This window comes from Anopheles gambiae, chromosome X (genome assembly GCF_943734735.2).
Source record: "Anopheles gambiae chromosome X, idAnoGambNW_F1_1, whole genome shotgun sequence".
In the NCBI taxonomy this organism is placed as follows: Eukaryota; Metazoa; Arthropoda; class Insecta; order Diptera; family Culicidae; genus Anopheles; species Anopheles gambiae.
In genome coordinates this window covers 8,892,338-8,905,027 of record NC_064600.1, presented here as the reverse complement: position 1 = coordinate 8,905,027, position 12,690 = coordinate 8,892,338, and the positions used below count along the sequence as shown (strand labels likewise).

The window sequence follows — 12,690 nt, the reverse complement described above, 5'->3', positions numbered from 1 at the left end:
TTTTTGTCTCCCTATTTTTTTTTCTTCTTCTTTTCATTTCATCTTCTTGGTTCAACTCATTCCTATACTTCAAATTTAGTAGTAGTAGTAGTAGTAATAGTAGTAGTAGTAGTAGTACAACGATATTATAAGAAATGCTATTTCAACTAGAAACATGTTTAATTTGATTGTTTTTGTTGTCGTTTCGTTTTGGTAATGTAAAAATCATTTTCCCTCACCACTGCGAGAGAGAGAGAGAGCTAGGGATGGGGGAGAGTGTACAGAAATATCAAGCATTGTGTTAGTGTGTGTTGTGAGTGTATGTGTGTGTGTGTCGGGGTGGGGGGGGGGGTTTTGTATAATGTGTAGTATTTATTTTGTAATTGTATGTTTGTGTATGTGTGTGTGTGTGACTGTGCTGTCTAACACTCTCCCGCAGCGCAGTGCCCGTTTCAAGCAGCCCTTGTTTGTTTATTTTTTTCTTTTTCCTTTCTTTTGTATTTGCAAATATCCTACACAAATGGTGCGCACTGTTGCTGTTTCCAACCACCACCACCACCACCCACAAAAAGGGGTTGACGATGAAGTGAGACTGTGTGTGTGTGTGTGTGTGTGTGTGTGTGTGAGAGTGAGGCATTTACTTCCTTAGATTTTTTTGTTTTGTTTGTTGCAAATCCTGCTCTACAAGGTTGACTCTACGATATGAAACGGCTTGTTGAAAACACTGGCTACCAAGATATTTGCCGCTAGTTTTGCTTTTGTTTTTGTGTTTTTTTTTTGTCAGCCACTACCTCCCCCACGTGTGCCATTTGGTACGGTAACAATTGCCCCAACAAAAAGGACACAACGGTAAACCTTTGGACCAGCCGAATGCTGTTGCTTCCCCGTTCTTTTTTTTCCTCTTATTCTCTCTCTCTCTTCCTCTTATCTCTCTCTCTCTCTTTCTATCAATGTAAACTATTTTCCTCTGTTTTCCATTTCCTCCATTTTCACTCTTGCAAATTCAACCTCCCTAGCCTACACTCCCCACGTAGGCAACGCGCGTGGTCCACAGGAGCAAAAACCGTGATTAAAGTATTAGTGTGAGTGTGTGTGTGTGTGTGTTTTTGTTGTTGCTGTTGTTGTCGTGTGTGTTATAGAGGAGAAACAGAGCTACAGAGGAGTGGAGGAGAGCGAAATGTACTAAGCTACTAAGACAGCTAGTATCGCACAACAAGTGATTGTGTATGTGTGGGTGTGTCTGCAGATATACACTAGAGAGAGAAAGAATATCAAGTTCTTACTTCACTATTGGCAGTACATATCTTGTTTTTTTTTTCGCTGTATGATTTTTTGTTTGTTCTCTTTTTCTTCTCCTGTCTTCTTTTTTTTTCTTCTTCTGCTTCCTCTTTCCCTATGGGTGGCTGTGTTCATATGTGTACGTCAGAGTGTCATTGAGACAGATAGAGAACGTGTTTTTGAGTGTGTGTGTGTGTGTGTCTGTGTGTGTGTTTGTGTGTGTGTGTGTGTGTGTGTGTGTGTGTGTGTGTGTGTGTGTGTGTGTGTGTGTGTGTGTGTGTGTGTGTGTGTGTGTGTGTGATTACAGTGTGCGCTACACTGGTGTAGGTGGCGATGAATGCCACACCGGACCCACCACCCACAGGGCCTAGGGCTCTACCGTCGGGCTCTTACCCCCTAAAACCTTCCAAAGCTATTCTACAAGGCTACAAAGTGTCGATAACTCCACCAAAATCGTGCCGTCGTGGCTCCGTCCGTCCAACAACTCTAGCGTCAAAAACCACTCGCGCGAGGAGGATGCGGGTGGAACACAATGGAGGACGCACCCAACCACAAACACACTTAGTACACCCCCACGTCCGGTACTACTAGCGCTACTAGGAGATATGCTCCCGCCTATCCCTACCGTGGGCGTTCGACCTGCCCCGAGAGAGAGAGCCGTAACCGCCAATTCAAACCTTCATCTACCAACAGCTGTCAGACCGCGTCAAACCGCGCACCAAGCGACGAACCTCGGTGAGCGCTAGAGAACACTACGTCTTGAGCGCTTAGTGCTAAGAGGTGACTCCACGCGCGGCTCACTGTGCCGGCGACCAGTAGGGCGAGTCGAGCACCGCGAACGAGTCCGGCAGCAGCACGGCGTACTCCACCCCAACGTCTTCCTCCTCCTCCTCCTCCTCCTGCTGCTGGTCGTCGGCGGGCATGGGTGTGGGTCGGCGGCACCGCCGGCCCGCACTGTCCGGCGGCGAGCCCGACCCGGTCGCTGCCGGTGACGTCATCTCGGCCGTGCCGCGGGCCCGATACCGCCGCTGGTAGTTGGCGCTGCGGCCGCGCGACCTCAGCCTGCGGATGCGCCGCTGCTGCATCGGCTGGTCCGGCTGGCTGGCGGTGGCCGGGGGCTGCAGTGCGGCTGCCTGCTGCCCGCCCTCCTCCGAGTCATTTTCGCCCTCGTCGTCGCCCTCGTCGCCCAACCCGAAGGTCGTGCGACGCCGAACGCCGTCGTCCTCGTCCTCCTCTTCGTCTTCCTCCTCTTCGTCCTCCTCGTCCTCCTCCTCCTGCGCGGTCTGCTTTCCCTGCGCCCGGCAGACACGAGCGGGTATGGTACGGGCCCTCCGCTCACCCCCGGTACCACCGGCTGGTGGTGGTGACAGATCCTGGTCCTGCGCAAACGAGTTACAACAAAAAGAGGAGGTCGTCCGGTGAATCGAGATCGACTCTTCCCACCCACCGCAACACCGCGCAGCAATGAAGGGGGCGCAACAATGAGGCGCGTGAGTGTGTGTGTTTTTTGTTTGTTTTTGTTTTGGTTGTTGTTATTGTAAGTGATGCGTTGGAAGGATTTTCCGTTGCGTGAATCGGTGCCAGTGTGTTTAGGTGTGTGTGTATGTGTGTACAAGGAGAGTGTGCGTCATAGCAATTCCGAAAATCCAATTCGCATACATAGTGCCATGTGAATGAAATCGTAGGAGCAGGAGAGAGAGAGAGCCAATTTGAAAATTGTACAATGGAGATGAAATGAGTGATAAATGGACAAACAAAAATGGGTAAAGTTATCACACACACACACACACACACACACGCACGAAACAAAGCAAAGAAAAGAGAAAAAGAGAGAGAAAGAGAAAGAGAAAAGAGAAAGAGAAAACGTGTCCACAGGTAAGACAAATGTGACAGGAGGTGAGCGAATGGAAGGAGTATCAACGTGATACGTGGCATGATACGGAATGACGAAAGCACACGCTTGGGCAGGCGGCTCTGAGCGCACATCGAAAGGTAGGCTAAAGCATCGAGCAAGATACCGGAGAGCAAACGTTGCTGTACAATTCGATTCACAATTCACTGTGGCGTCGTTCAACCCTCAATTCGACACTGTTAACTCTATTCTGGTCTGGTAAGGAATGAATCTCCTATTGTCAAGTTTAAATCCAGCGTACTCGGGATTGTTTTGGGCTTTATTGTGTTAAAGGCTTTAAAGGAATTGTTTGCGCGTTATGTAAATAACGACAATTAAGTAAAATAACGTATTTTTTTAACATAATTTTTAAGCTACTCAAAATACATTAGTTGTCTGCATTATACATGCAGGACCTAATCAGAGCAGTATATCTTCGACTATGTCTCTATAAAAAATACATGTTTAGAGAATAGAAGAATACACCCTGCTCCACAAAGACAAATAAGAAGAAGAAGATAATGCATTGTCCAACAAGAATTACCAGGAAAGAAACAAACTTGTTAGTTGTTATGGGGCGGAGCCACAATGGAGCCTCACATTTTCCAAGACAATCCCAATTACGCCGGACTTTTCTAATTTCATTGAAACTGGGTTTCGTTAACACGATACATTGCTACCAAATTGATCTGAAATGGCTTTGTTTGTTATTATTTATTTGTTATTAATTATTTTCACGTATAGTATCGTTCTTTCAATGGACCAATCTGAATGTAATAACATGCAATTCATGTGGTTTAAAAATATAAAATAAGTAGTAAAACCGTACAGCAAAACGCTTTCCGTAGATTTAATCTGACGGAAAGCTGTTGGACAAAATCGGTCTTCGTTTGAGTCAGATGATGCAAATGTCCTTCGTTCAGTTAGAATTGTCAAATGAGAGACAAATCGATATGTCTCACACGAATCATAATATAAAATCAGTATTTTTGATACATTTTTGCTGTAACATCCGAGTCACATAATTGGTCCTATTATTTAGCAGACTAGAATATAACTGACCTGTGCCTAATTGAGGGTTTAAAACGCTAAAGTGAAACTTAACGAAAACCGATAACTAGACTATAATGACAAATTGGCTATAACAATACTCTATTATTGACATCGAGGTATGCAATCTTAAATTCATTAGTCACATATTTCACAAAGTCAATTTAAAGGAAGACCGACGGCGAATGCGATGAGCAGAACAGAACAGAATATTCGTTTCCAGTTTGCCATTGACCGTTGTTTTCTATTCCAAAGCATTTGAGCCTTTTCACACGCACGCAGTCCTGTAAGACCCGAGCGAGTTCGATGAGCGATCAGAGCACTGCCCAGCGGCGTGGCAAACGGGAGGGCAGGTTACACGGTAGCACAGCGATTGATAACGATGGATGCGATTGTGTGAGTAGATTGAGTAGATTGAGCTTCGGGTGATTACGGTTCGGGCGACCTGTTTCATGCGATCGTTGTGTGAGTGCGCGCTGGTGCTGTGAACGGAAAGGGTGAAGCACCCGCGCGATGGTTTGATGAAATGGCGAATGGTGTTGGCTCTCCCCCCCCCCCCCTGCCCTTGCTGCGTGCTTCCTCCAACCATTTCACCATTTCCAATTGCCCATTTCACCCAAGCGAATTGACCTATTTGGACTACCGATTGTCGCAAACAAAAAACAGTAGGTAGTGGTGGTTAGTGGTGAGCAAACGAAAACAGTCCGAATCGTGTACTGTGAGAGGGAAGAGCGATAGCGAACACAATGGTATGGGCGCACTACTGAGCGAGAGCGAAAGATAAAGCAATAATGATTAAAATTTTGATTAACGCATGAAAACCAAACACGCACACACGAAACAATACATCCAAGCGATCCAATTTTTGACTGTTAGTAGTGTCCACTACTACACGCTCGAGCGTTATGAGCAAGGTTAGAGAAATGGGTTGATTTGTGTTTGTACTGGAAGGTAGAGTGATGCGCGTAGAAGTGTGAGAACAACGTGACGAACGGTTGGTGAACGAGCCGAAACCGAGCCGTCTTTCGTCAGTACAGCAACCATTGCCGGTGATCGCGGTACGCCGCAACGGTGATCGGACGCTGCTGAATCTCCCGAGCTGCTGTTGTGGAAAGGAAGTGTCGAGTGTGTTCTGTTTGACGCTGCACGCGTCTGCATTGGAGAGTGTTAAGAATTTAGTGTCTCAGGGCTTGCCAGCAAAACATTGAACGGCCGTCGTCCAAAAGTGTCTTATAATGGGAAATCCACACAGAAGATACAGTGACAACGTTCAAATCCCAAGAACGAAAACAAAAACAAAAGATACCCCTACACCGTGGGTTGTTTGTCAGATACAGGATTCCTCGGAAAAAAACAAAATTAAGGCGTACTACAAAACGCAAAAACAGAAAACATCATTTATCAAACAAAAAAAAAAAGGAAAACGTTCCGAGCAAGCTGCGTACACTGGAGAATGGTGCACAAAAATTCTACCAGCCTGTTCGGTGACGAACTATCACTACTATTACTACTACTACTACTACTACTGCTAGAAAATGTTTACTCCTCAGCGACAAGGGGATAAGAGTTGCCAGCAAGGACTAGAAAAAAACGTTGTTGTGGAGAGGTGAAAAGAGAAAGAGAGAGAGAGAGAGATAGAGAGTTCAAGACAGGCGAAGGAACTATAATAAGCAGTTGTGTTGTGAGGAGGAATGCTTCCAGTTCATGCTGCAGTTAGTAGCTACGCCTACGCTGAAAGATCCGCTCCGCTGGACTCGGTTGGTATAAAAAAGGGCGTACTACACGTTACACAGTGCATGTTACTACTACTGCTTTAGGTTAGATCACTAGGTAAGAATAGAGAGGGAGAGTGAGAGAGAGAGAGAGAGACAGCCAAAGGTATAAAAGATAGGGAAGAGGATCGCGTACATAGATGCAGAGTACAGAGAGTGGCAGCATAGTAGAAGGGAATCTTGTTTCGGGTGACGCCGAGACATTGAGGGGGAGAGAAAAAAGGGGGGTGGGAGGGATCGGCGGTGTTGGTTGTATATAAATACCCATAGACGATCGGCTGTACCGTTAGTGGCTGGCTGTGCGCTGAGACGGTCGACCAAGGTGGACGGTGGGGCGCCCGCTGGAGACAACAGTGGTGCCAGCGGCGGCCCGGTGCCCTCGCCGGTTACGCTGATCGGGCCGGCATCCGGCCGGCGATGGATTGGAGGGTGGATTGGATGATGGTGATGGTTGCTTGCTACGGGTAGTACGGTGCTAGGATTACCTGCTGGTGAGGGAGACCCGGCGGCTGCGGCGACGCCGACCCCGGTGCGCCACGGCGGCCACAGTGGCTATTCCTCGGTCAGCTCCCAGATCATGAGCGACGCGTCGGTGCCACCGACCGTCACCAGGCTATGGTTGCCGTACAGGAACTTGACGGCTGCGAGCGTGCCCGAGTACACCTTCGCCTCGGTGAACTCGGCCCGCGGCGTAATGCACGGGTAGCGGAACAGGCGCAGGTAGCCGTCGGCGTCGCCGGCCGCCACCAGATCCTGGGCCGCGGTCCGGGCCGTCGTTGTGATAATCGTGTTGGACGGTGCCGGATAGTAGCGGTTGTTCCACAGGCCCGCCACCAGGAAGCCGACCGTGCAGTTGCTGGTCATCCACTTGACGTCCTTCATCGCGATCGGGCTCTTCTCGGGCGACAGCGACTTGACATCCCAGAAGAGCAGATCGAAATCAACCGTCACCGACTGCAGGAAGTTGCCCTCGCTGCTCCAGTCGAGGTGCGTTAACGGCTGGGAGCCGCGGATCTTGTTGATCTTCTTGTACGAGAAGCCGTCGCGCGACACCCTGAACAGGTAGATGCTGCCGTTCTGCGAACCGATCGCTATCATGTCACCGACTGCGGGAGAAGGAGTAGAAGAAGAAGAAGACGTTGAAGCCGAATGGAGAACCTTCCGGAAGCAGGCTTTGAAGCAGATGCCGCCACGACCTACCCTGGTTAAACTCGACCGCATTGAGCGGCGAGCCGCAGACGCGAATCGTCAGCATCGTGGCACCGTTCTCGGCGTTGATCACAATCAGGTGGCCCTCGGAGCTGCCCGCCGCCAGTGCCGCCCCGTACGGGTGGAACGCAAGCGCGATGATCTCGTACCCGACCGAGGTCGTCCAGATCAGCTTCTGGCGGCGCCAGAGCGCCACGTACTTATCGTGGCCGCCGGTCGCAAACACCTCGTCGTCCGGGTGGGCGGCCAGCGCCCACAGATGCTTGCCGTGGCCGAAGATGACCTGGTTGAAGCGACGCTGCAGCGAACCCTCGAGGATGTTGTTGCGCGTCGTGCCGACGTAGATGTTGCCATCGTTCCGGCCCGGTCGCTGCGGGTAGATCGAGCGTACGCCGCCGGCCGACTCGGGAAGCTGCAAAACCGGAAGCAGAAGTTGAAAGATACAAGTTGGAAGTGGCAACGAGGACCATCCCTTACCTTAATGTCGGTGATGCGCTTGTAGTTCTGCAGCGAGTCCCAGGCCGCTATCTTGCGGTCCTTCTCGCCGCCCGATATCAGCGTACCCTCGGACAGCATCACCAGACAGCTGATCGCCTTGTTGTGCGCCTCGAACTCCATGCGCACGAAGTACGCACCGTCCGCGTCGACGCTGTAAATCGTGATGAAGCCGTCACTGTCCGCCGTGATGACGTCACCGTCCGGCTCGAACTGGACGCATGTGACGAAAGTTCGCGAAGGCTGCAGGCATCGAGAACGAAAGAGAGCGTTTGAAAGGTTGCAGATGGGTTTGCCGAAATGACACTGCTGGGCATGCTTACCGGTTTGATAATGTCGGTCTTCTCGAAGAAACCGTCTTTCCGTCTGTGCCAAAACGCGAGATGGCCCCGGCCATGTGTGATTAGCAGATTATCGTCGAGCGGGTGGAACGTGGCGCCCCAGATGCCTTCTTGCAGGGTCTGGAACGGATGAGGGAAGCGTTCGTTTATGTTTTGCAGTGGAATTACGATGTCTTGGGTGTGTACGTAACGTAGCGTGCCTGTTACACTCCTAAAGCGCTGAAATGTCTATAGCGTTATAATTAAGGTTAAGTCCTTATCAATTATTAATCTTTTAATGCCATAATCCAGGAATGTAGACTATCCAGGAATCAAATGCGATCAATTTGCTATATATGATGTATCGTTCGAGCAAATAAATATAATTATATTGATTAGAAACGGCAAATGGAAAAGACCTTTTGTGCGAGTTGTGCTCTATATGAATTTCTAAAAACAAATTAATCGTATGGCACACTATGATTGTCAACAAATGCCTAAAAACGAGGACGCACTTATAAGAATTGCTGCTACTGTACGTTACTATACGGCCTCAAAAACGCCATTGCATCACTTTAAATTGTACGCCTAAACATAGTGGCAAACACCTCCAGGCCAAACTTTGCCCAGGATAGACACACACACCCAGGCAGCAGGACTCCTTTTCCGCTTGCCCCATGCTAAGCGTTGGGTGTTTATTAGCCATGCCAAAAGTTTCGAAACGAGTTTCCGCCGCCGGTGGCAAACCGCGCACGCCATGTTGCAGTTCAACCACACCACTATGCTTCCCCACAGTGCTTTGTGGGGGACCCAACAAATCAACAAACCTCTTCCGCTTCCTCCCGCACCCTGCTTTTGTGCCGCGTTACCCATCCCATGGGCGAGCGAAGGTGTTAAAGTGTTGGGCACAAAAGTTTTCAATTATGCCTTTCCCAAGCGACAGATAGAGAGCGAGAGGGCGCTGGAGGTGAAACGGACAAAGAGGGGGGGGGATTTGTGGAAAAGTTTCGCAACCCCACCGAAACGGTGCTAAATTGCAGGTGGGGGAATTTAGGTCGCGATCCGCTTCCGGCCACAAGCCACTTACCGCCACCTTGCCGAGCAGATGGCCCCATTGCCATTGCCAGACGGACAGGATGCTTTCGCGGCCGGCGTCCACCGCGAGGATGTAGCTGCCACCGTTCAGCTGCGAAAAGGCGACCGCAATCACGCCCGAGTCCAGCTCGCCCATGCCGAACACGTACAGCGTCTGCAGCGACTCGGTGCTCCAGATGCGCACGTGCGCCTGGGACTTCCGGTCCCGGCCGGCCCGCTGGCCCGACCCGACCAGCTCCCGGGACGGATGCACCTCCATGCTGGGAAGAGAAAGAGAGAGAGAGAGAGAGAGAAGCAGCAGCACGATGAGTGTTTGAGTGCGGTAGCGAACAACGGCCGCTACGCTTACCACATGATGTCCTCTGTGTGACCGGTATAATGGCGCTGGGCGTCCTCCTCACGGTCGTACAGCACGGCGACGGCGGCGACGTAGTAGAGCAGCTCGCCCGACGGCAGCACCCAGAGGTTGCGCTTGGAATCAATTCCACGGTAGCCGTGGCTGTGGGCGAAACAGGAGCGGAAACGAACACGTGAGCTAGTTGGGTCCTTCGAACCGGATCGATGCGATGGTTTGTTTGTTGTTTTTAAAGAGCCTACGGTCGGGGCTATCCATGAGTTACGTAACGCAAACAGTTCGCGTTCAAAAGCGCCAGTTCATCGCTCTTCTAGATACGCATGCGACATGTAAAATAAATCCTCCAGCGACGAAATAAAATTATACTTATACAATCCAAAATCACAAAAAAAATCGAGAGCTTAATAACACTTTCTAGAGATGAATCTCAACTTCAATGATATAATGCCCGGAGAAGTTACTCGCTCAGAATTAATCGAATCATTGATGAGTTGAGCAGGTCTTTAGATAAGTTATTTCACTCTCCGCGATAAGTTACGTTTGGGTCGCGGAACGTTCACACCCGCACTAACTTCACCCGCACTAACAAAACGTTAATTTCACTTTCAATAAAAAGTACCTCATGAGTCAGCAGACAAAATTCGAGACCTGTACTCAGTCGATGGCCAAAAATAGTGAAGTAACTTCGTTCAGTGAGCGATCAAAGTACGACACCCTGTAGTGGCTAAAACAGACATCGTACGGCAGTTTGAGGACGTCGTTTATACATCTTGGCACGATTAGAGAACAATCAGAGCATGGAAAGAAACCCTCAAGTTCCGAATGGCCGACGACCCTGAGCGACAAGAAGCTCCAAAAGAAGATCAAGCCCGAGGTAAAAGTGTCTACATCGTTGCGTTCGCTAAGCCCGGAGTTCGATGTAACCGGCCAAACAGTAAAATAGTACCTGTGAGACATGTACAAACATATGAAGAAGCAGAGATCGCGTCCACTGGCTTCACAGCGGCAAGCAATGCCAGTCATTTTAGAAGACTTTTGACGGGCTTGAGGCACGAGTAACCTATGGGATATGAGTAACCTAGTCTACGAACCTGCATCCAACATCTCCCTTTGCTGTATCCCGTCGAAAATTTTTGAACCAACATGGAAATGCTCTACTCCAACAATTTTGTCGTGTCAACTGAGGAGGAATTGATAACAATCGAAGGTAGCGTTACTTGCCTACACGAACGGCATCTTTCGCCACGGCGACATCTCGCAAGGTCGTAGATTTATCTTGGGAGTAAGCTTGATTAACTATCTTTCAAAGAATGTTCATGGAGTGAAATTAGATATCTCTGTTATTGGTTCTACAGTAAGCCGAATATAGTCCATGCAAACGCTAGTAACTCAATCACAGTGAATTAAATCATTCTGTGCGATGAACTAACCCTTTTCGAGAGTGAAAAATTGATGAATAGCTCTTCATGTTGACTAGTAACTCATTTCATAAATAACTCTTTCAAGCTGCCTAGGCACTTTATCGCTCGTCCACAATTTTCCGTTTCATCCACGTGTACCAAAATGCGTTTAGAGAACGCAGCTTACTTCTTATCCGACGGAAACAACTGAATGAACTGAACGGACCAACAGAGGGGTTCAGCAACCCGTTGAGACGAATACTTACACCCAGAACAGGGACAGCTTCTTGTCCGGCGGCGCATTGTCGATCGGCGGATGGTGCAGCGGCGGATAGAAGGTGCGGCGCAGGCCGCGGATCGTGATGCGCGTCGGTTCCTCCTTCATCGCGTCCAGCAGCGGATAGTCGGACGAGGCGCGCACCAGCTCGTTCTCCGGCGCGTACAGGACGCGCGGCCGGCTCTTGCTGCGGGCGCGCTGCCGGGCCGTCGTCTTGGACAGATCGTCCGGCACGGAGCCGCCGAGGCGCGAGCGGGACCGGCGGCCCGGCGACGGCGGTATGACGCCCGGCCCGAGCGCCCCGACCGGCAGCGACGGCGTGTTGCTCAGGTAGAACGTTTCCACCTCGGCGAACTCGTTGCGCAGCTGGGAGAAGCTGCGCACCTCCTGCCCGTTGCTGGTATACATCTTTTTGGCTCCGATCATCTTCAACACCTGGCCGAGATCCTCCAGCACCTCCTCGAACGGTTGCGATGTGCGCAGGTTCAGCAGCACGCGACACTAAACACGCGGGGTGAGGATGCGATTCCGTTACACTGCGAAAGTGTTTCGACGCCCCTCCCCCCCCAAAAAAGAGGGAAGGCCTTCGGGCTTACCTGCACGCTGTGATCGTGGCTGTTGATTATTCTAATCACGCGCCCGGCGCTCGGCTTCAGGCTGCCGGACGGCATGTTGTCCACCTCGGTGACGGACGGTTTGCGTCCGAGTCGGGCCGGGCCGGCACCGCTGCCCCATCCCTGGTTGCCGGGCGAGGCGTACCACACGCCGTTCTTTTTGCCGTAGCTGGCCGGCTGGTGGGGGGGGAAGCGGAGTTGCGAAAAAAAACCGGGAGAGAAAAGAAAAACGAAAAGCGAAACGTATTTCGAATCAGTGCTCTGTGGTGGATTATTAGCAGTCGCCCGAACCAGCCCCATACCCTGCGAGGAACACATTACGCGTTTTTAACGACGCGTTTGTTTATTGCGGTCCCCACGCTTGTTCATTTTCACCCGGCTCCCTGTACCGCGCAGGGCAGGGCCGTGAGTCCTTGGGAATGCTGACCGGCACCGTGACGTGAGCTATCGACATGCAATCGAGTTTTGAGCGCGTTTCTTCGCGAACGGGCGAGCGCCAACAGTGGGTCAGGCTTAAATACAGTAATTTTGCACCATGCCGAGGTCCCAGGCACCAGGTTTCCCCAGAATTTGCTGCCCAGACGCAGCGACCGAAATGCGCCCAACTTTATAGCCCTCATTCGGTTTACCGTCCGGCACACGAATGGAATTGTGTGGAGTTAGGTTTCTAGTCCCACCCCCTTCCGAGACATTGTGCGAGAGTCTCCAAACAACACCGTGTTCTGCCCCAACGGCGGGGACCTAGTATTTAAGCCAATCGTCTATGGGTGTCATTACGCTGGAAATGTATACATATATGGCTGTGGTTGGTATGTCTTTTGATATCTTTTTTCGCTCCCTACTTTCTACAGAATTTTTGGGCTGTTGTGTGCTCCAACAACAAGTCCCCAAGGGGTAAGAAATGTCCCACTCGCCAAGACGGAGCAAAAGTTGTCAACCCACCGGTGTCCCTATT

The 12,690-nt window shown here is 50.4% G+C and overlaps 1 protein-coding gene across 5 annotated transcripts in view; it reads right to left on the bottom strand.

The window, feature by feature from the left end:
• Positions 1–1,339: 1,339 nt before the first annotated feature.
• Positions 1,340–12,690, bottom strand: part of LOC1271739 (echinoderm microtubule-associated protein-like CG42247) — a 35,445-nt gene continuing 24,094 nt past the window's right edge. For 3 of the 5 annotated variants that reach the window (XM_061646782.1, XM_061646992.1, XM_061646944.1), the window contains 9 exons: positions 11,718–11,912; positions 11,111–11,622; positions 9,439–9,588; positions 9,082–9,349; positions 7,998–8,135; positions 7,657–7,917; positions 7,171–7,591; positions 6,255–7,076; positions 1,340–2,636 (listed from right to left, as the gene is read on the bottom strand). In XM_061646782.1, the coding sequence (XP_061502766.1) occupies positions 6,523–7,076; positions 7,171–7,591; positions 7,657–7,917; positions 7,998–8,135; positions 9,082–9,349; positions 9,439–9,588; positions 11,111–11,622; positions 11,718–11,912 (2,499 nt within the window). In that variant the 3' untranslated portion in view covers positions 1,340–2,636; positions 6,255–6,522. Of the gene's footprint in view, positions 2,693–6,254; positions 7,077–7,170; positions 7,592–7,656; positions 7,918–7,997; positions 8,136–9,081; positions 9,350–9,438; positions 9,589–11,110; positions 11,623–11,717; positions 11,913–12,690 lie in introns of all 5 variants that reach the window. The other 2 variants (XM_061646872.1, XM_061646826.1) reach the window with 2 other exon arrangements.